Source organism: Chelonoidis abingdonii, chromosome 1 (assembly GCF_003597395.2).
Source record: "Chelonoidis abingdonii isolate Lonesome George chromosome 1, CheloAbing_2.0, whole genome shotgun sequence".
NCBI classification, from domain to species: Eukaryota; Metazoa; Chordata; order Testudines; family Testudinidae; genus Chelonoidis; species Chelonoidis abingdonii.
Genome location: NC_133769.1, coordinates 316,908,300 through 316,928,836, shown reverse-complemented (window position 1 = coordinate 316,928,836; position 20,537 = coordinate 316,908,300). Strand labels below are relative to the sequence as shown.

The window sequence follows — 20,537 nt, the reverse complement described above, 5'->3', positions numbered from 1 at the left end:
TTCCCCACCCCCCCCACAGACCGGCAACCTGTTTCTACCCACTTGCTCTTGGCCAGAACATATTCTTCACCAGAGGAGGAAGAGAAGCTAATAGAAGCTTTGGAAGAGCTTGCCCAGAAATTTAAACCTGCTTGATCATGTCTTCTATAGGCATTTATCACTACTCAGTTGAACAGAAATGAAGCTTTGACTTGTAATATAGTTCTGCTAGTGTTGTACCTGTTACAAATATGAGGGGAAGAGAACAAGTTTGCTACAACTAATATAAAAAGGTGAACTATGCTTCTACTTAAGTATATGTTGTAATGGAGGCTTTCATAAGATAGCATAAGCTATCAAGCAGTTGCTTGTGAATTCAGATTTTGCTCCCCTGAAGTCCTGCCTCTGTCATGTCATACATTAAGGTACATTCACCTTGCTTCAAGTATGTGCAGGAAACAGCAGAGGGAGGTATTTCAGCATTGAGTTGCTCGTATATCCCTGTAACAAGCAGGCTGTAGTCTAGCACCATTAATAATTAAAGTTCTATTTCCTAGTGACTGTAGCCCCACTTGTTTATAGGGCAGTCACTTAGTTCAAGGGTAGGTAACCCCTCACTTTCAGTGGCACTCACATTGCCTGGGTCCTGGCCACTGGCCTGGGGGTGCTCTGTATTTTGATTTAATTTTAAATGAAGCATCTTAAACATTTTAAAAACCTTATTTACTTCACATACAATAGTTTAGTTATATATTAGAGACTTATAGAAACAAACCTTCTAAAAACATTAAAATGTATTACTGGCATCACAACCTTAAATTAGAGTGACCAAATGAAGATTTGGCACACCACTTCTGAAAGGCTGCCAATCCCTGACTTACTTAGTGCATGGTTAGACTTTAGCAAAACCTAGAGAGTGGAGATAGTGGCAGTATTCTCCCCTTGCACTCACAACTCAACCACTACTTGATACCAGTAGAGGACGGGTCTGTATGTGAAAAATAAAGGTCAGAAGTGCTTGGTCATTAGACAGTGCTTTTTCCAAGACCAGACATACTAGACTGCTGTTTGGGAAGGTTATTATAGTCCTTTTCAGTCTGATTTTTCTAAATGATCTTTTATTTATAGCAAGCTACTTTGGAGGCTAAACCAGTACCTTTCCCTCTATCTATACAGCAAGTGCTTTTAAATGCTGTATTCCAGAGGTAAGAAGCTTCTGTCCTGTACAGAGTTTGGGGGCAGGGGCTAGTCTGCTTAGAGGGCTGTAGTTTGCTTACATGGTTGTAGACTGCACTCAGTTTGGAGTCTTTTCTTTCATAAACTAATAAGCCCTCTTCCTACAAGGTCCATAACTGAACCAGCAAGTGTTACACAATTCACGTAAACAGTCAGGTTTAAGGCCTTGAGCTTTTCTGTAAACTAATTACTGAAAACAGGAGGAAGTGGACCACTATTTTCTGTGTCGGCAGCTCTGCAGCTGTTGCCAAATTCCTGCTGCTTGACTCAATGAACAGGGAGGAAATATATTCCATTCCAGCCTCAAGGGGTTGAAGATTTGATTTAGGGAAGCACAGAGCCACATACTAAAGTAAAAACCTAACCTAGATGGGAGCTTGCCTTCAGCAATGGTAATGACAATGCTTGAAAATAGCTGTACCTTTACAGGCAAGAGAAGAACAGGAGAAACTAGTACATGGGGTGTCATACATGTAACAAGCAAGGCTTTACTACAGCTTTAACACAAGGGTGCACACATCATAGCTTCTATATGCTGAGCTTACTGCATGTAACAGGACTAGTTGCATTCCACCCTCTGATCCCCCACCATTTCAGGGACTTACTGAAATGACCGTAGCAAGGGTTCTGTACATCTCCCATACCAGCATCTGAGTACATCCTGTTGTGATCATGTTACTTACAGACGGAAGTGCTGGCCAGGTGAGAGTAAGGCCATACAAACTCAGCTAATCATGGGAGGTAACTAAAAGCTTACAAGGGGGTTAAGTTCATTTTAGCTGTCTACATTCAGAATTGATGGACTAGGCTGAATAATACAATTGAAGCGGTACCATGGGAAACTAATGAACTTTGCCTAATTCTAAACAAGTATTGACCTGCTTCAGGCAACACGCACACAGCCACACTGCAAAAGCAGTACATTTTTAAACACCACAGTCTTTGGCAATAAACTTTTTATAACAAGCCTTTGCAAGTTACAGAAATTATTATTGTAATATACCTTAGAGACTGTAATTAGTTTTTATATACAGGTTTAGTTTGTTCTCAGATAGCAGCAATAATACCACCTTTAAGGTTTGTCTACACTGCATGGCAAAGTGCTGGGGTGCAGGGGGAAGAATTATAGAGCACTATACCTGCTCTATAATTAACATTAATAATCTAAAAAGCAGTAAGCAGTATGAGAGCTAGAGAGACAATGTTTTGGGAATTGGATTCTCTCTCACATACAAATTACAGTGGAAAAGTGCAACAGAAAGATTTACACAGACATGTATTTCCCAAAGCTTCAGGTTTTACATTAACAATTTATTACACCATTTGAACAGTTACTGAAAAGATGGCAAGTTGTGGAGGGAAAATTCTAGACAAAGGTAAACAATCACATTCAGCAGCATTAATAGTACAATTAATTGCAGAATTTAAATATGTTTTTCATTACTGAATAATCTTATTAGTAAGCCAAATTCCTGTGCAACTGGAATTTCCTACTACCAGTGTAAAAATATACCAGACCCTCACCCTTCTGTAGTATTCTGACAAATGGCACGTGGGTGTCAGTGTTCTTAGGGAATTAAATATATTTTAGTCAGTTTGCAGTGACTGAACACTACCCTTCACACCTGCCAGCTTTGTTGAGGTTGAAGAGAGTTTGAAAATAGAGATTCCAAAATTCATAATTAATAACCACTAATGACAGAGGCCATTCTTCTATTTAACAGTGGAGAGAAAGTTCCCTGTACCAGATAATTTAATGAATTGAAACATATTGTTTGGACAAGCATTTAAACAGAAAGCATACGCAGTAGCTACATTTCCTAATCTAGCAGGCTGCAGAGCTTAACGTAATGTTTGTGTTTTAACTAAAGTAAGTGTGCACTCCTGTAGCAGTCAGTATAATGTAAGCTACCTAAAACAGTGCATAAAACTAAAAAAGTGCACTTAACGTCTTTTGGTCCATATTCCATACTTAAATATCCCTTTACTTTCTTTCCATTCATAGGCTATAGGTGGAAAGGATCAAAATCATGTAAACGTAAAACTTAGTCACAGTGTAGGAAAATGCCAGCTGTCATATTTTGGTAGTTGAAGTGCATTTGTGATCAACAATTAAATCTAGGGTAGCACTTCAAAACCAAATATGTAGTTTTTCGTAACACTGACATTCTACTTCATTTAGTTCAACATTTAAACACAATTCCTCTCCCCTTTAAAAACATTCCTTTTTCCTCACCACAGGTTTGACTGAGTTATGTAATCAAGACGCACATGAGATGCTTTATTTTAAAATAATGCACATTAGGTTATACGTGTCAGGTAAGCAAATACATTCAATGTCATCTTAAATTCCAGTCGCAAGAGACACAAGTGACAGAATATCCAATGCAACTTTTTTTTTTTTTATAAGTATTGAAAGTGCATTGCTTAACAACTAAACAGCCAGACCCAGGAAGGCAACAAACAGTGAACTGGTGAAGTTATTTTTCCAGGATATATGTAACTTTCAGCTTGAGTCTGTAATGCCAACACAGGTGTTCTCCCTCCCCTCACCTACAATCAGTCTAGAGCTTTGATGCTAGCTTCCAAGACTCACTGCAAACTTACCTTTAATTGTCTTATAAGGACTTGATGGGATTTTTTTTTTTAAAAATATTTTTCCTTACTCTTAAGAGCTCCCGATCAATTGTTAAGGGGCTGTGTGGTCCTGTTATGTAAATAGCTTTTTTGCACAGGCCCGAGAGCAACACCATTAACCACGCTTTGACTTATTCCCCTGCACCTTCTCAAGACACACGTTCCTGTTTAGATGATAACCACCCCTTGCAGGCTCTGAAGATGGGCGCGCGCACCATCAACACTACAGTTGAACTGATTATACAGTGTTTTGAGCTCTGCGCAGGAAGCAAACCCGAACACTTTTAATCTTTGATAGGAATGCTAATGTAATTATGGTCAGGTGATTTTTCAAGTTGACAGGGTCCCTGTCCTGAATTCTGCATCTGGGGCAAACTTGTTCCATGTAAAAATGTTAGTCTAACTACAAAACCTGTAAACAACAATTGTAAACAAAGTAGGTTGCCTTCTAGCACCAGGGCTCTGCCGATAACAATGGTACCATATCACATTTGGTGCTGTTAATCTCAAAAGCAGGTGCAGGACACTTCCAGTAACTTTGTAGTGACCACACATTTTTGTAGAATGTACCACTGAACTGGAAATGATTTTACAGTGTAGATCCTTCATTACAGTTCCTTGAAGGAAATGCAAAGTACCATCTACAGTTATTTGCCTGCTTCTGAAATGCCAGTTTTCTATACTATGTATAAAATGAGAATTTCTCAGATTAGTATTGTACCATGGTACAAGTAAGGTTGCAAGGGAATATGTCCCTACGTGACTCAGATTAAGGGTGGTATTTTGACAAGTGCTCACCAGTAACTTCAGTGGGAGCAGAGTTAGGCAAACACTGATTACATTTGAAAATCCCATCTTGAGATCGTGTGTGTAGATTTCTCCTCTAGGCCAATTAATACAATTTTCAACTCAGTCTGATTACATTTTAGGAAAAATGTCACTTGTTAAAATACAATAGCATCTGTGGCAGTACAACATGTTAGTCAATGTTTAATTTAGTAAAGTAATTAAGGAAAGGAAAGTGAATGTTTTTTAATAATCCAAGCACTAGTGGATACGAAGGGATACTTGTAGGAAAATCACTGCTCACCAACTTCATTAAGGACTGGCAACCCTTCACCATACCCTCAGCATTTGTAAACCTTAGTAAAAGAAACCCAGAGTCTTCGGTTGCCCTTCTGACCCCCCTTTCTCGGTATGTTCTCCCTTCTGCGAAGCTCTCTGATAGAACTCACTCTCTCTCTAATACATAGCACCATCATATATTCCCAATTAAATTAGATCACACTTTAATTCGTCCAAAACTAGAGCTTGTCAAAGTCTTCCCAATGTCAATTTTGCAAGATTTTGAATTTGGATGAAAATGGGGGAGAGGCTTCTAAATCTGGGCGTATTTCCTGTTTTTCAGCCAGTTTGATCCAACACTACTTTATAATCCTACTTTTGTGGATGAGGTTGCTTTTGGTGGATTTTCACTTACCATGCACCTGGTTAGGGGAAAGAATTCTGGGATGTGAATAAAGAGGTCTAAAATCATTGTATGCAGGCAGCAGCCACTATGGCACTAAATGAAACAGACAAGTGGAGAGGAAAGGTACCTGAAAGGAAGGAAGACCAAGAAAAAGCTAAGTAAAATATAATAAAAATGGAACCTCCAGTATAAACGTGTCCAAACCCAAGAAATATTTCTAGAGTAGGGCAGTATCAATATTTTATATCCCCCTATGCAGGTTCACAGACCTAATTCCTAAAGGCAGGGGTTAGATAATATTTACAGGTAAAAAATGGCACGTTCTCTCCCTGAACAAGGTTATCTTCTAACCCGATGGGATATATAAGGCAGGCTTTAAAAAAAAGATGCAAGCACAGATCAGCCAAAGACTTCAGTAGCAGCAAGTCAGATATTTGGATTTCTACAGTACCCAATGTCAAAAAGTGGAAGACAAACAGCAGCTGATCAGGAGACATTATAGCACAATCTACAAGGTGGCACTGTTTCTAACAGGATAAGCCCCAACCAGTCGAAGTTTCCACAGCTGCTAGTTTTTGCAGAGCTAGGTGAAGAAGGGAACTTTGAACAATTAAGGCTATTCACAGTTTTTCTTCTTTTGGGCCAGGAGGATGAAGTTTGACTGGCAAAACTAAACCTTCATCAGCCCCCCACACTACTGGTTGATTTTAAGGATTACCTAAAAAGACAGGCCCCTCTCGTTCCAAAGGAAACAGCCTCGAAGGACTCCTAGGGCACATCTACACAACAAAGTTAAGTCAAGTCAATATCCAGCTGCCACAGTAATTAAGTCAGTCGTGCATGTCCACAACACTCTCATTGTGTCGGTAGAGTGCATCCTCACTACGTGGTCATTAACTTGATGTTACAGGCGAGTTAGGTCAGCAGAAGGGACCTGGTAGTGTAGAGATATACATTATTAGGGAGACATAAGGTGGCTTCCATTGACCTAAGCTTGTAGTGTAGACCAGGCCTTAGATAATGGGCTGGTGTGGCTAACCTGGTCAAAGACCTCTTAGCCACACCAATCTGCCACTCAGCTCCTTAATCAAATGGTGCAGACTGGCTGATAAAACAAAGGTAGACCTGCAGAGGGCTGCGGGCCTGGGCATCACCACAAAAGGAGCTTTCCAAAAAGTTGGGTTTTTCTTGCTTCTGCCAATTTGTCTCCTATTAACTCATTAATAAGTAAAGCCAAGAAGTTAACTCAGGAAAAAAGTTCTGAAGCCTTAGTGGCAGCTGAGACGTTATGCTGCCAATCAAGACGATGCCAAGAATCTGGCAGCTCACACATCCTACTCTCATTGGCTGCTCAGGCCGTTCCAAGTGTGATAAGTGAAAACCCATCTCATTAAAAGAATGACCTTATTCACTCATTGTTTAGAAGTCAGTTTTATTTCAGCATAGACAGAACAGGCAGATGTATATCAGATGAGACTGTATATCCAAATCTCCTTATTAAAAATTAAACAAAGCAAGAGGATGAAGAGGTTAAAGACAGATTTTGATGGAAATAAATTTAGTAAACTGTTAAACTTGTGCTGAAGAACATATTAGAGTATCTTGGAGACATGCATTTACATATAGAAACCACAAAGTGGTAGTTGGATCATTTATGCCCACAAGAATTATAAATTGCCAAGTAGAATTGTTAGAGGAAAAGTGACTGGAACAGAAATCAGTAAGTTTTTCCTGTTTTATAAACTAAATCTATACCAATCTGGAGGTTAGCAAGAGCTTTATTTGGTCAATATAATGAACACAGAAAACAGACTGATAAAGGGAAAGTGAAAAATAATGCTTATCCTTTGGAAGAATGAATCATACCATTTGCTGGTCAATAAAAATCTGCCTTAGAAAAGTTGAAATATAACCACACGGATGCCTGGTAAGTGCAATTTATCACCATGTGCCTTGCATGCTTGTGTCCTAGTCTTAAGGAACCATCAGGGCTACATCTTTCCCTCTGATGCAATATTATTTTTGTATTGAACATTTACCAAAGGCCACACTAAAGGGAATGAGTTTTACAAACGTGCTGTAAGTGACCAGACTCACAGTGTTAAAGACAAACTATTTCTTTTACTCCACCCTAAAACATCAGGGGTCCACTTCATCCCTGTCTATCTATTTACTTAGCTGAATTTTTCCATGTTCACCAATACTCCACTGACTGAGAACCACAATCCCAAGTAATTACCAGTGACAATTTCTTGGCAGAGGGACACAGAAGTGCTATTCATCTTCTTAGAGAAATGGCAAGGGGCATTTCAGATCTTTCAAGGAAATCCTGACTGTTCACAAAATATTAGTTAACTGGCTCTCATTACTGTAGTATTGGAGTCTCCATAGCATCTCAGTGAGGTAGAGAAGTGCTATTGCCCCCACTATACAGATGGGGAACTTCGGCACAGAGGGACTAAGTGAGTTGCACAAGGTCACACAGGAAGTGTCTGGCAAAGCAGGGAATTGAACTCCAGAGTCCCAGGTTAGCACTAACAACCAGGACAGTCCTTACTCACCATGGAATCCCAATCGTGACAGGGGCCTCTGGGCATGCTGTGATTAATAAAGAAGGCTAAAAAAGCAGAACTGGGTTCAGCTTTGTATCCCATTGACTATTATGCATCTCCACTCTTAGTTCGGTCTGAAAACATTCTCTCAGCACTGTTTTCTTTTGAATTATTTTGCCAATGGTTCCGAGTTCTGTCCCCGACAGGAAAAGATTTCAGTCTCACTGAACACAAATAAATGGAATGGAGAAAATCAGAGATGCCTGGAAAAAAATATGTAACAATGTAAAACCAAAAAAAAAAAAAAAAATCTCCCCCCTCACCCCACCCTCCACTAAACTGAAGATGCTGAATTAGCCACACAGAATTAAGGGAGAATCTCTTTGAATCCTGATTATTAGAATTTTGGGTCTTTATTGGTCCCAAGCTGGAGGAAACGTTTTTCCCTCAGATGCATGCAGAATTCCCACTGTCATTCATGTGGGAGATCATAGGGAAAAATCTGGCCCCGTCTTTTCCATCAATACTGCATACAAGTGATTCTGTAACACATCTGTTCTCACACAGTGCTTTGCCAGACTTTTGGCTCATCCAAAATCAGCAAGCTTGCAAATAATAAAGTGATACTTATCTCTTATGCCCAAACCACTTCAAGTTAAAGCTCAGGGCAGTCAGCACTCCAGTCCTCCTAGAAATGTGGCTAGGGGTGTAGTTTTGCTTTTTTAACATATCTAAGTGTGTATGCATGGCCTATAGCGAAAAGATGAAAAAAGACTTGAAAAAATATGCATCATTTGTTTAAGCTGATTAATGCAGTCTTCTGTAAAGAATCAGGATACTCACGTGGAATATGTACACATTCATTGTAGAGTTAGTTCCTACATACTACAAAATAGAAAAATTTACATGCTGATAATTAATCTGGTCCTTTTTTCCAAGCTCTGTTGTAAACAATAAGGACAATTCATGCACAGCATTCTAAAATAATAGTTATAGCAGCCCTAATGGTTTGGACTGAGAAAAATCTCAATATTTTTCACCAACATGGAAGTCTTATGAAATAGAAGCAATCTGCGTATGAGAACATGCAATAATTTCCTGTAGTTTGCTTAAACCAATAGTTTCTTTCTGCAACTAGATGAGACTACACAGAATCCTTTTCAAATGTCTGACATCCCACCTTCTCATCAGCAACCAACCCAGTACTGACTAAACATGCTCCTTACCCCCTGCCCAATATTGTATATATTTAAGCAACCCTGCCAGGGCTAAGCTTTAACAGTTATCCCCTTTGATACCACTTCAGGGATCACACCACACGGTGTTAAGGACGACCTTTTTTTTCATTGCTTGATATCAAGGTCAAAAAGCTTCAGGATCACTATTAGGTCATAGAAAAGAGAGGGAAAAGAGACCTATTGGACCATCTAGTCTCCTGTTACTAGTGCAGAATTCTTCCCTACAGCACTGTTTGTTAGCCCTCTGTCCAGTTTGAAATGACCCATGCAACAAGTTTGTTTCTTCTATCCTCAGGAGACTATTGCTGTTATCTAAGAAAACTGTTGCTAGTAGTCAGCATACATTTTCCTTTGCCTAATTTCATCTCATTCCTAGTTCCTACCCTAAAGAAAAAACACCACGTCTCAGCTTCTCCTCCAAACCCGCAAAAATATCTTCCTTTAGTCGCCAATACTGAGCAGGAATGTAAGTAGCTATATTAATATCTTGCCTCAGGTCAATTGCCAACACACTCATTTATTGTCAGTGCAATGTACAATAATGGTGGGGTTTGTTTTCTGTAAGCATTGCAGTAATCATTGGTTTTTAAGCCACACAGACTGGGTAGATTCCCTGAAGGGGAAAAAGCTAACAGAGGATCGATGAAAATCTGATTAAATTTAAACTTAAGAATGGAGGAAGGCTCGTGTTTTCTGCATTCCTTCGATGCAGTGGAAAAATCATGCAACTAAAATAAGCTGCAACTGTAATCAACTACCCAAAGAAAATGGAGGATTTCTGCTTGTACTTCTTAAAATGTAATTTAACATCCTTGTTGAAAGATGCCCTTTCCTCACCTCCAAGTATAATTGAATAGAATAATTGCACTGAGTGTCTCTCCTCACAGCCATAACTGAAAGAATGGAGCAGGCTACAGGAATTTTGAGATCCACCCTGATCAAAGGGCCGAAAGAAACTGACACTAAGGGCTTGTTTACACTTACCCAGGGATCGATGCATGGCGATTGATGCATCAGTGGTCTATTTAGCAGGTCTAGTGAAGACCCACTAAACTGATCACACAGATTGCTCTCCTATCTACTCCTGTACTCCACTTGAATGAGACGCGCAAGGGGAGTTGACTGGAGAGCGTCTGTTGACATACTGTAGTGTGGATCATGCAGTAAGTAGATCTAAGTTACATAGACTTCAGCTACGTTATTCACATAGCTGAATTTGCATAACTTAGATTGATCTCTCCCCATAGCGTAGACAAGGTCTAACTCTTACCCCAGAGAGCGAACGTTCTTCTTAACTCTCCCAGTGTCGAATCCTCGTACTTTTGTTTGGGAGATAAAGGAACTGCAGGTCAAGTAAGACAGGTCTATTTTTCTTGCTTGATATCAATACATATTCACATACATAAAAGACATAGTTCCAATGAGAGCTACCTGATTACATCAAGAGGAGAACAGACTCCCTTTAGCTCTTATGTTTTTCTAGGCACAAAGAGAGGCAAAAAAACAAACTGACCCACAGAATGGGACTTCTTAATCTCTCATCCACAGTATTTAAATTGTAAAGATCAAGAAAAGGACTTCATTATAATCTACAGAGAAGTCTGTTTTCACAGTACAGTCAATCCTCTTACAGTCAAATGGTTTGTGGATGTTGGAGTCTCTGGTTCTCCTTCATTTTGGGGGGTAAAAACTCAGTTATTTTTTGTTAGGTGGATTTGTACTTACACAGCCTATGACGGAGAGGTTAAAAGACAGGGACAAATCCTCAGCTGGTGTAAATTCTTTGCTCCTCTGACTTCAATGGAACTATAATAATTTACACCAGATGCTGAACTGCCCTCTTAGTGTTTACCTTTGGGCATGTCTACACTACAAATTAACACACCCTAAGTGATGTTAATGTACAGCCACTGCAGTAATTAAATCGCTTTTGCATGTCCACGCTACGTTCGTGTTGGCGGTGCACAGCCTCACCAGGGCCGCTTGCACCGACTGAATTGTCAGTGCGGGGCATTGTGGGATGGCTTCTGAAAGGCAGCAACAGTTGATGTAAGCAACGCAGTGTCTACACTGACACTGCATCAACCTAATTACATTGACCAAAGCGCTACGCCTCTCATGGAGGTAGAGTTAAGTCCATGTAGTGGGCAAGTTACATTAAAAAGAAGCTCCTACCAACATAGATACTTGCAGAGTTAGGTCGACACAAGCTGCCTTATGCTGACTAACTCTGTAGTGTAGAACAGGGCTAACTGTATACATTTGTACGAAAGACACTGGCCTGAGTTGTTTAGCCCGGTATTTCCGGATGTTTCACCATCCCGCTGCATACTTGTTCAGAGCAGCAGCAAAGTGGATCTTGTTTTAGGAAAGGAGCCTGACCCTTCCAAGGTACTGTGGAGTAGCATAATCCAGCAGTTTCACCCCAGCTAAGCAACAAGCATTTGGACATTGGCAAACCACTGAGTTATCTTGCATAGCTTTTTCAGCAGAAGAAATTTCAGGCATCATTAAGGCTGTGTGTCTGTCACGGAGGCCACGGATTCTGGGACTTTCAGTGACCTCTGTCACTTTATCCAAACTATTTTTGCTGCTGGGCATAGGAGGGGGCTCAGGGCGATGCTTACTTTGGGGGGGATCCCCAGAAGTGGCCGGCATGTCCCTACAGCTCCTAGGCAGAGGGGCCAAGGACTCTGCACAGTGCCCCTGTCTGCACGCACCACCCCCGCAGCTCCCACTGGCTGAGGTTCCTGGCCAATAGGAGCTGTGGAGCCACGACTCATGGGCAGGGGAGGGCAGCACACGGAGCTCCTTTGGTCTTTTCTCCCTCTCCCTAGGAGCTGCAGGGATATGCTGGCCGCTTCACAGAGCTGGGTTGGCAGGCTCCCTACCCTCTCCCCCTCCCCCAAGCACCAGCAGGGATCCCGGGCTGTGCGCTCGTGCCCTCCCCTAGCATCCTCAGCAGCCCTGCTCCCACCCCAAGTTTTAGTTAGGGGTATATAGTACAAGTCATGGACAAGTCACAGGCTGTGAATATTTGTTTACTGCCCATGACCTGTCCATGAATTTTACTAAAAATACCCATGACTTAAGTGTAGCCTGAGTCATATAATATGGAGCAGGTGTAATGACCTCCCACTGGAAAACCGTTCAAAGGTGGGAGAAAACCAGCAGCCAGCTACCATGAGAGAAAGCAGGATGGCTTGCAAAAGAATTAACATTTACACTGGAAAATATTCTTCTAGCTAAGTCTTTATTATGTTTGAAAATATACATTAAAATGGGCTGCTTAGAGGAGAAGCAGATACTTGGTAGCATGTCCAATAAAGCAAGAGTGGGGTCATTTTAACAGGGAGAATATGAGGATTGGCAAACCCATAGGGTATATACAAAACACAGAATTCTCAGGAAGATGGACCAACCTTGGTGTGTGCACACCCCTACTCACTCACCCTTTACTAGGACAACTGATGATGACTAGAGAACTAATTATATTTTATTCACCTATTAAATAAAAAAAGGTTATCTACTGCAGGCAAGGGGCAAGAGTAGGTGTTTGCACACTTAGCACTACAGCACTTGACACCCGCAGCCTGCAATGTGCTTTACAAAGGTGGATGTGTATCATTACACTCCAGTTTACAGTGGGGGGATGACGCACAGAGAGGGGCAAGTCACTTCATCAAGGCCACATGGAAGACCTAGCTTGTGCCACTGACTTGCTGATTACCAGTTGTGTATCCAAGTCCCCAGATCATGGTGCCTACCTTGACAGTGGCCCCATATGAAAGGTCTGGCAGTACCTGCTGCAGTCTTTCCACTTTTAGTTTCTTCAAAGCAGGGCCAAAATAATTTATTTATAAATGGAACATTCAAGGAATCCAGAAAGCAAGGACCTTCCAGATGGGACCCCGGTGGAAGGAGGACAACTTTCCTGCCTATGAACCTTGACAATATCCCTTTAAAAAGGTCATTTGGACCAGGGTGGGTTTTTTAATCATTTTTATTTTTAAAAAGAAACTGCCAAACATGACAGCAGGACAATGGGTGAGAGAATCAGCAACATTAGTTTCATGACCACACACGATTAATAAAAACCATCAGCAACTTTAAAATAAATATGAATAATTGGGAGGGGAACAGGAAAGGGAAAGTTAAGATTCTCTCTAGCGAAAGAGAAGGACGTAAACGTTGACATGATGCTTCATGAGGAAGAAATGGGCTTGTTTGGGCCCGACCAAGCCTGTGTAGACACCCTTTTATACAACTACACAGTTCTAAAAGCTGCTGTCAATTTAATTTGAATCAGCCTTTGTGGCCTCATCAAATTCAAACTGGTATGGACACTCCTTGTTAATGCTCTGGGCTGGAAAACTATTTCAGCTATTGTAAGATTAGTTGCTAAGCAACTCAGCTCTTTGATTTTGCAACCTGTGTGGCAAGGGAAGAGACAGAAGGAACTGAATTTCATTTTATGCAACAATAAAATACCATCTCAAGGTGACATTTGCTAGAACAAGTAGATGGAAGAGCCCTTTTCGGAAGGGTGAAATAGTTCCACAGATCCTGTACGAAGCAGTAAGCAAAAGGTGCAAGGCCTTGCTCAAAGTTGCTCCACTGAAGAGGCTGTTAGCAAAAACATCAAATAAATAGGTACTCTCTCTGGGTAACTCTGATAGCTTTGTACAGTGTGTTGAGATTGGAAACTTTCTTACAAGCCCAGACACAAAACAAAGAACCCTTCCACACAAAGCAACAAGTATACCAGTGTAATGAAATATAAAAACTGAATTGCACTGCACACAGATTTTCCAGATAAACTCATAAACTCAAAATAACTGAACACAGCCAGTTCGTACAAACCGTTAGTTAAAAAAATACCTTCTCGGATATTTTGAGAACAAAGTTGAAATAGAGTCTTCGTGCAAATGTTCACCACTGATCTAGCCGATGACTTGAAAAATCGTCACAGATGTGTTAGCTCCTTCCTTATCTGCCATATACACACAGCATTTTATCTTCTGCAATACGATTAGGGTTAGGAAATCTGTTTCTTCAGTAAATACCGCCTTTTAAGTTCCACTGACGTATCATCAAGACACTACTGGTGTCATATCCCACAACTGTTAAAAATAATAAGAATGCATGTAATATCATAGGGGAAAGTATTGTGTTCTTCTGTTAAAGAGACACATTAGGTTTGAAAACATATGACACTGTTTTAACTCATTTAAACAGATCCTTCATTATGAGAAGGTAACGAACATAAAACAAAGCCACAGCAATAACAAAACATAAAACCAAGAACATAGCACCTTTGCTTACATGCCTGATGAGCACTATGAGCTATAGTCCTTTCCTTTTGTCAAGATTAGCTGTCTAGATGTAGCTTATCTCTATTTTCTTAGTGTCGATGCACCCACAGTCTAAGTGTAAGAATTATTTTTAAGTTGCACAAAAATCTATCTTCCGTCACTATTACACAAAACAGTCAAGACAAATGGTAGTGTATAGAAGATTGAATTTGTACAATGATTTTTTGTGCTATGAGAACTTTAAAGTGTATTTTTAAATGAAATTTGAGACATTGCTTAAGACAAAAACGTTCCACCCTAGGTTGTACACCACTTATTAGCACTTCACATATTTTCAGTTTTCCAGGCACAAGGATACAGAACAATTCCTTCAACTCTTTAGCTTTTTAAGATCAAAAGGTACTATTTTATTTCCCCTATTTCTGCTACCTCACAGCTCCACTTATGAAGCTCAGTGAAGTGACTGGGTTTATGAATTTCTTGCTTGAGGATGGCCAGTGGCCTGAAATCAGGACTGGCCAGGATAAAAGACAAATTACCTTTTCTGTAACTGGTGTTCAAGATGTAATGGACATGAGGAACTCAGGTTAGTTGTCTGTGCTCACCACATGCACTGGTGTCAGAAGTTTTTCCCTCAGTGGTATCCACAGGGGACCGGCTCTTGCACTCCCTGGAGTGGCACACGTATGCCATGGTCGAAGGGGCACCGCTGGCTCCCCCCACCCCTCAGTTCCTTCTTGCTGGAAACTCCGACAGTGGGGAAGGAAGGCAGGTCATGGAATGGACATGAGCAACACATCTCAAAGAACACTATTTACAGAAAAGGTAACTGTCTTTTCTTCGAGTGCTTGCTCATGTCCATTTCATCTTAGGTGACTGTTAAGCAGTACGAATGGAGGTGGGCAGGAGTTCATGGACGTGCAGCTTGTAACACAGCTCTGCCAAACCCAGCATCATCTCTGGCCTGCTGGGTGATGGGCATAGGATGTCGTGAACGTGTGAACTGAAGACCACGTCGCAGTTCTGCAAATGTCCTGAATGAGGACATGCGCCAGGGAGACACTGGAGGACACTTGCACTCCCATCGAGTGGGCCCTCACCAGAGGCGGCGGTTGGACCTGCGCCACCTCGTGACAGGTCCGGATGCATGAGTGACCGGGGTCCCAGTGGGGGCTAGCTATGGACACTCAATGAGGGTGAACTGCAAGGAACGGGGCAGACAATCCTCATAAAGCTGGTGGATATTCCAATACTTAGATTCACCAAGCCAGCATTAAACAGTTTCTTTATTACCCTACTGGTTACTCAGAAACCCAAACACAGCTCCCTTAAAGTGATCCAGCCTCAGGCCTCCACACAGGTACCTAAGTCAAATATGATGATTTCTGAAAATCTTATTTCATCATAAAATAAAAGTTTCTACCAATTCCAAAGGATCAGACTCATTACCTCCCAGGTTATTGAATATTCCAGATCTTACCCAAATACACGCTTACAGCCAATTCTCATTAACAAACTAAAATTTAGTTAAAAACAAAAGAGAGAGTATGGTTAAAAGATCAATATACACACAGACATGAGTTTAGTTCTTAAGGTTCAGATTCATAGCAGAGATTGTTAGCTTTGCGGTTGCAAAGAGTCTCTTATAACCTATGGTTATAATCCAATGTTTATATTTTAGTGTGATCCAGTTAGAACTGAGATCTCAGTCTTTACGGCTCAAGCTTCTCCTGTATGAAGCCTCAAGCAGATCTGAGATGACAGAATCAGGACTCAATGGTCTTTTATACAGTTTTTTCAGTATCTACTTGATCATGCAGTCCTGGGTAAACAATAGGCTTTTGATATAAACTTCTGTTTTCTTACCACCACCAGTAATTAATTACACAAATTAACAGAAGGCAATTTATCCATTAGGCTGTCTACCACAAACTTCAAAGAGACATATAGACAATTAACATTTCACCCAAGAGTCATCTAAATGTTAATATTCCCTTTTGATCTCTGAATTCATAGTTACAGCGACAGACAGGAACTGTCTGTTTACATGGGTAGCATCCAAGATGCACACAATTCTGCCCAAATAAATCTGTTAGTACTTGTGGCACCTCAGAGACTACTGCTACTACTACTTTCTATTACTTCACCAGTTTGCATTTGAAAGTTCTAGCCTGTTTACTATAAAGGGCCTTAATTACTATTCATATACATTTCTAGCATGACTTTAAAGGTCGGCTTTGGGCCATCCAGCCTGCAAACTGTTTAACCGAGGCCACGTCTACACTACGGGATAATATCGAATTAGCTAAAATCGGTTTTATAAAACTGATATTATAAATTCGATTTCATGCGGCCACACTAGGCACAGCAATTCGGCGTTGTGAGTCCATGGTCCGAGGCTAACGTCTATTTCTGAAGCGTTGCATTAGGACGTCATTCCGGAGCTGCACTGTGGTAGCTATTCTACATCCCTAGTCCCGCAGCCCCAACCCAAGAATGGGAAGCCCAGTGCCTGAATGCAAAAATCATGTTCGGGTGTCGGGATGCATCATATCTCCTCGGAAACCACGGCAGACGACTCAATCACCCCCTTTTTCCCCGATTGCCCTGGCAGACCAACGCACAACCAAGGAGCCCTCAGCTTTTTTCTCTTTTTTTTTTTTACAGCCACGCGATGACGGACCGTCGACAAGCAATACCAGCCTACCAGCACATCAATTCTTTTGCATGATAGCAGAAGACCATACACTCCTTCGACCATCGCCTAAATGGCAATGAAGAGGTTATCTGTTCTCTGTACTGTCTGTCCGCTATCAGTGTGCCCCTGGCGAGCATGGCCAGGGGCAAAGGCAAAACAGGGAAATACTTACCCCAAGTCAACTCCCTCCTTTTGTTTCTAAAACTAGAGTCGTCCTGCCTAGAATAGGGCAATGCTAGAGAGCACAGCTGCTCCGTGTCAGATCCCACCGAAATGATGAGCACCATCCATTTAAACACCGGGTGCCCCTGCAAATAACCCCAACCGTTCATCCCTCCTTCCCAACCTCCTGGCTATCCATGGCAGTGTCCCCCCCCATTTGGCATGAAGTTATAAAGAAGCAGGAATAAGAAACAGTGACTTGTTAGGTAGTAATAAAGAGGGGAGGCACCTCCGGTGCCAGATATGCCAGCAGACTACGGTGCGGCAGACGAAGCCCGCATGCGCTGCTACTAGTCCAGGCCGTCCAGAATCTTCTTTGAACACAGTGAAGGAGGGCTGATGGAGCTCACACCCCCATTGGCTATGATGAGGTAGTTACCCAGCCATTCTGTACCATTCCTGACTGGATGACCAGGAATCATCCTATTACCCAGGAGCCCCCCGGCCAACCTCACCTGAGGCAAGCCAGGAACACCCGCTGATGGTGAACGGATATCAGTATATTGTACCACTGCCACCAGTGAGAGGGAGGACAATACGCTCTCACTGCTTGCAGCCATCGCATCTACCACAACATCAGCTAGACATAGGTGATGCAGAAAAAAGTCAAACGATTCTTTCCCTTTCTTTCACGGGGGGCAGGAGTAAATTGATGACTATACCCGAACCATGTGGACAATGGTTGAAACCTCAGGCCCTGAGGAGCTCACCAAAACAAATACTCAGAGACTGCTGTGGACCTGTGGGAAGTGGATCCTCAGACCCCTCCCTCCTTTCATGGCGTCCATTCTGATTCTTTGGCTTCCGTTACTTCACACACCTGTGAGCCGGAGTTCTTTCAACGCTTGGCATTTCGTTTCTGTAACGAGCTCTGATAGAACAGATTTGCCTCCATACAGCGATCAGACCTATCTGCTTGTACGGTCATGCGGAGCTCTTTGGATTTGGGAACTGGCATCCCACCCGTGCTGACAGAGCTCCAGTGGCAAACAGAAATGTAATTCAAAAGTTGCCGGGCTTCCTGTATACCTGCCCGCTGCATCCAGTTCAGATTACTGTCCAGAGGAGGTCACAGTTAGTAACCGTGGGAATCCGCCCAGGCCAACCATCGATTTGCCAGCACACAACCCTAATTCGATATGGTAAACCAATTTAGCGCTACCCTCTCGTTGGGAGTACAGAAACCAATTTAAAGAGCCCTTTATATCGATAAAGGGCCTCGTAGTGTGGACGGTCGTGAACAGTTAAATCGGTTACGCTGCTAATCGGTTTGTAACCGTTAGGTAGACCGGCCTAGTGTTACCTGGAGCATACCAAGCTCTTTCGTAGGTCGGCCAGCTCTTCATCGCAACAAGCAGACAGTAGAGCAGGCTTCCAGTGTCCCCAGAGAAGAGACTCCAACGGATTACCGTCAGTGTGACATGCTTGATAAAGTACTCTAGCATGCCATACGTGACCATTGTTATATACCTGCAATGGAATCTATAGAATGTAACTCGTGCCAGAACAGCCGGTCTACACTAACGCGTTAAACGATTTAACAGCGTAAATGATTTAACGCTGGGACCGTCCACACTACAACGCCCTAATTGATAATAAGGGATCTTTAGAAGATTTCTGTAACTCACCCCGAGAGGAGTAGCGCTAACAATTAAATATGGATTACGGTTAGTGTGGACGGAAATCAACGTTATTGGCCTCCGGGCGGATCCCACAGTGCACCACTGACCGCTGGACAGCAATCTGAACTCGGAGCAGCGGGCAGGTAAACAGAAAAGCCCGCCAACTTTGAATACATTTCTTGCCAGCGTGGACTTGATCACCCGGTGGCGATGCAGTCTTAAACCAAAAAGAGCTCCCATGGACTGTACGGGAGATACGATCTGATCGCGTATGGGGAGACAAATTCGTTCTATCAGAGCTCCGTTACAGAAGACGAATGCCAAGCGTTTGAAAATCTCCAGCACAGTGTGCATACGAGCGAACGGGAACCAGAGACTCAAAGACACTCAGGAGGGAGCGGTACTGAGACTCCTACCTCCCACAGTCACAGCAGTCTCTGAAAAGTATTGCATCTTGGCTGAGCTCCCAATGTCTGTAGGTCAACACAGTGTCTGGCGTGGTTCAGGGAAAGCTCCTCAGTTTCCCCCACCACCTGAAGAAAAGGAAAGAATCATTCATTGACTACTTTCAGTGTCACCCGATGTTGTAACGATGCTGCGGTAGACGCATGCTGCAGCAGTGAAGAGCAGTACCTGCCCCTCCCTCTCCCCCCATTAGCGGCAAATGGACTGTACCGTCCTCATGAACGCTAACAATTGCATCGAGGCCAACATGCGGTTACTCCGTAGATAGGAAGCGCTAATAACCGCTTCATAGCAAAGCGGGCTTCAGCCCCTCCCCTTGGAAAAAGACGTAACACTGGACTGTCAAGCAGCACATGCGGCTCCTCTCCCCACACCGCTGATGCTTCCTGGATCATCGCGCCTGAGGCTGCTCCCCCCTCATTATTCACAAACCCAGTGTTCTTATTCCTGCATCTTTATAACTTCAGACACAAGGCGGACACGCCGACGATCCGAAGGTTGGGGAGGAGGAACACGGGTGGGGTTGCAGGGCACTCCTGTGAAAGACAGGAGCCGTGCGATACACTGTCTCCTCCATACACTTGCTTCTCTAATGGCCGGACGGTACTCTTTAGAACATAGGAGCGGATGACTCAGTCCCAGAGTCATCCCAATTTTCTTTTGCGTTGCGCCCGCGCCTCGGCAGGGGGCACATGAAGCTGGGACGTACAGAGAGGAGAGTCACATAGCCACCGCCTTTGACACTATTTTGCCAGTTTCTCCGGGCTAGACGTACAGACGACCGGTCAACCACTTCGCTTATGATAAGTAAGTAAGTGCTGCTGTGTTAGCGCTGGGTTCGCTCCGCCGGCATCCAGACACATACATGCTGGAAACAAAAGCGGAACGGCCTCCAGCCGTGCATGGCGTCTGCCAGGCAACAGGAAAAACGCGCGAAAGGATTGTCAGCTGATGTTTTCCCAGAGGAAGAATACTGACGACATTTAACCCAGAACCACCCGCGACAATAGATATCCCACCCCCAACCAGATGGGCGACTGGCGGAACTATGGGATACTACGGAAAAGCTCCACCAATGCCACCTCAGAAATCACGAGCCTCG

At 42.7% G+C, this 20,537-nt stretch overlaps 2 protein-coding genes across 2 annotated transcripts in view; one reads left to right on the top strand and one right to left on the bottom strand.

Moving 5' to 3' along the window:
* The window catches only part of LOC116823623 (dehydrogenase/reductase SDR family member 12-like), a 13,199-nt gene extending 9,362 nt beyond the window's left edge, over nt 1–3,837 (top strand). The window contains exon 7 of the mRNA XM_032778301.2: nt 20–3,837. Within this exon, the coding sequence (XP_032634192.2) occupies nt 20–135 (116 nt within the window). The 3' untranslated portion in view covers nt 136–3,837. The remainder of the gene's footprint in view (nt 1–19) is intronic.
* An 8,512-nt stretch (nt 3,838–12,349) lies between these two features.
* WDFY2 (WD repeat and FYVE domain containing 2) overlaps nt 12,350–20,537 on the bottom strand; it is a 138,003-nt gene continuing 129,815 nt past the window's right edge. Inside the window, exon 12 of the mRNA XM_032778302.2 lies at nt 12,350–14,236. Within this exon, the coding sequence (XP_032634193.1) occupies nt 14,207–14,236 (30 nt within the window). The 3' untranslated portion in view covers nt 12,350–14,206. The remainder of the gene's footprint in view (nt 14,237–20,537) is intronic.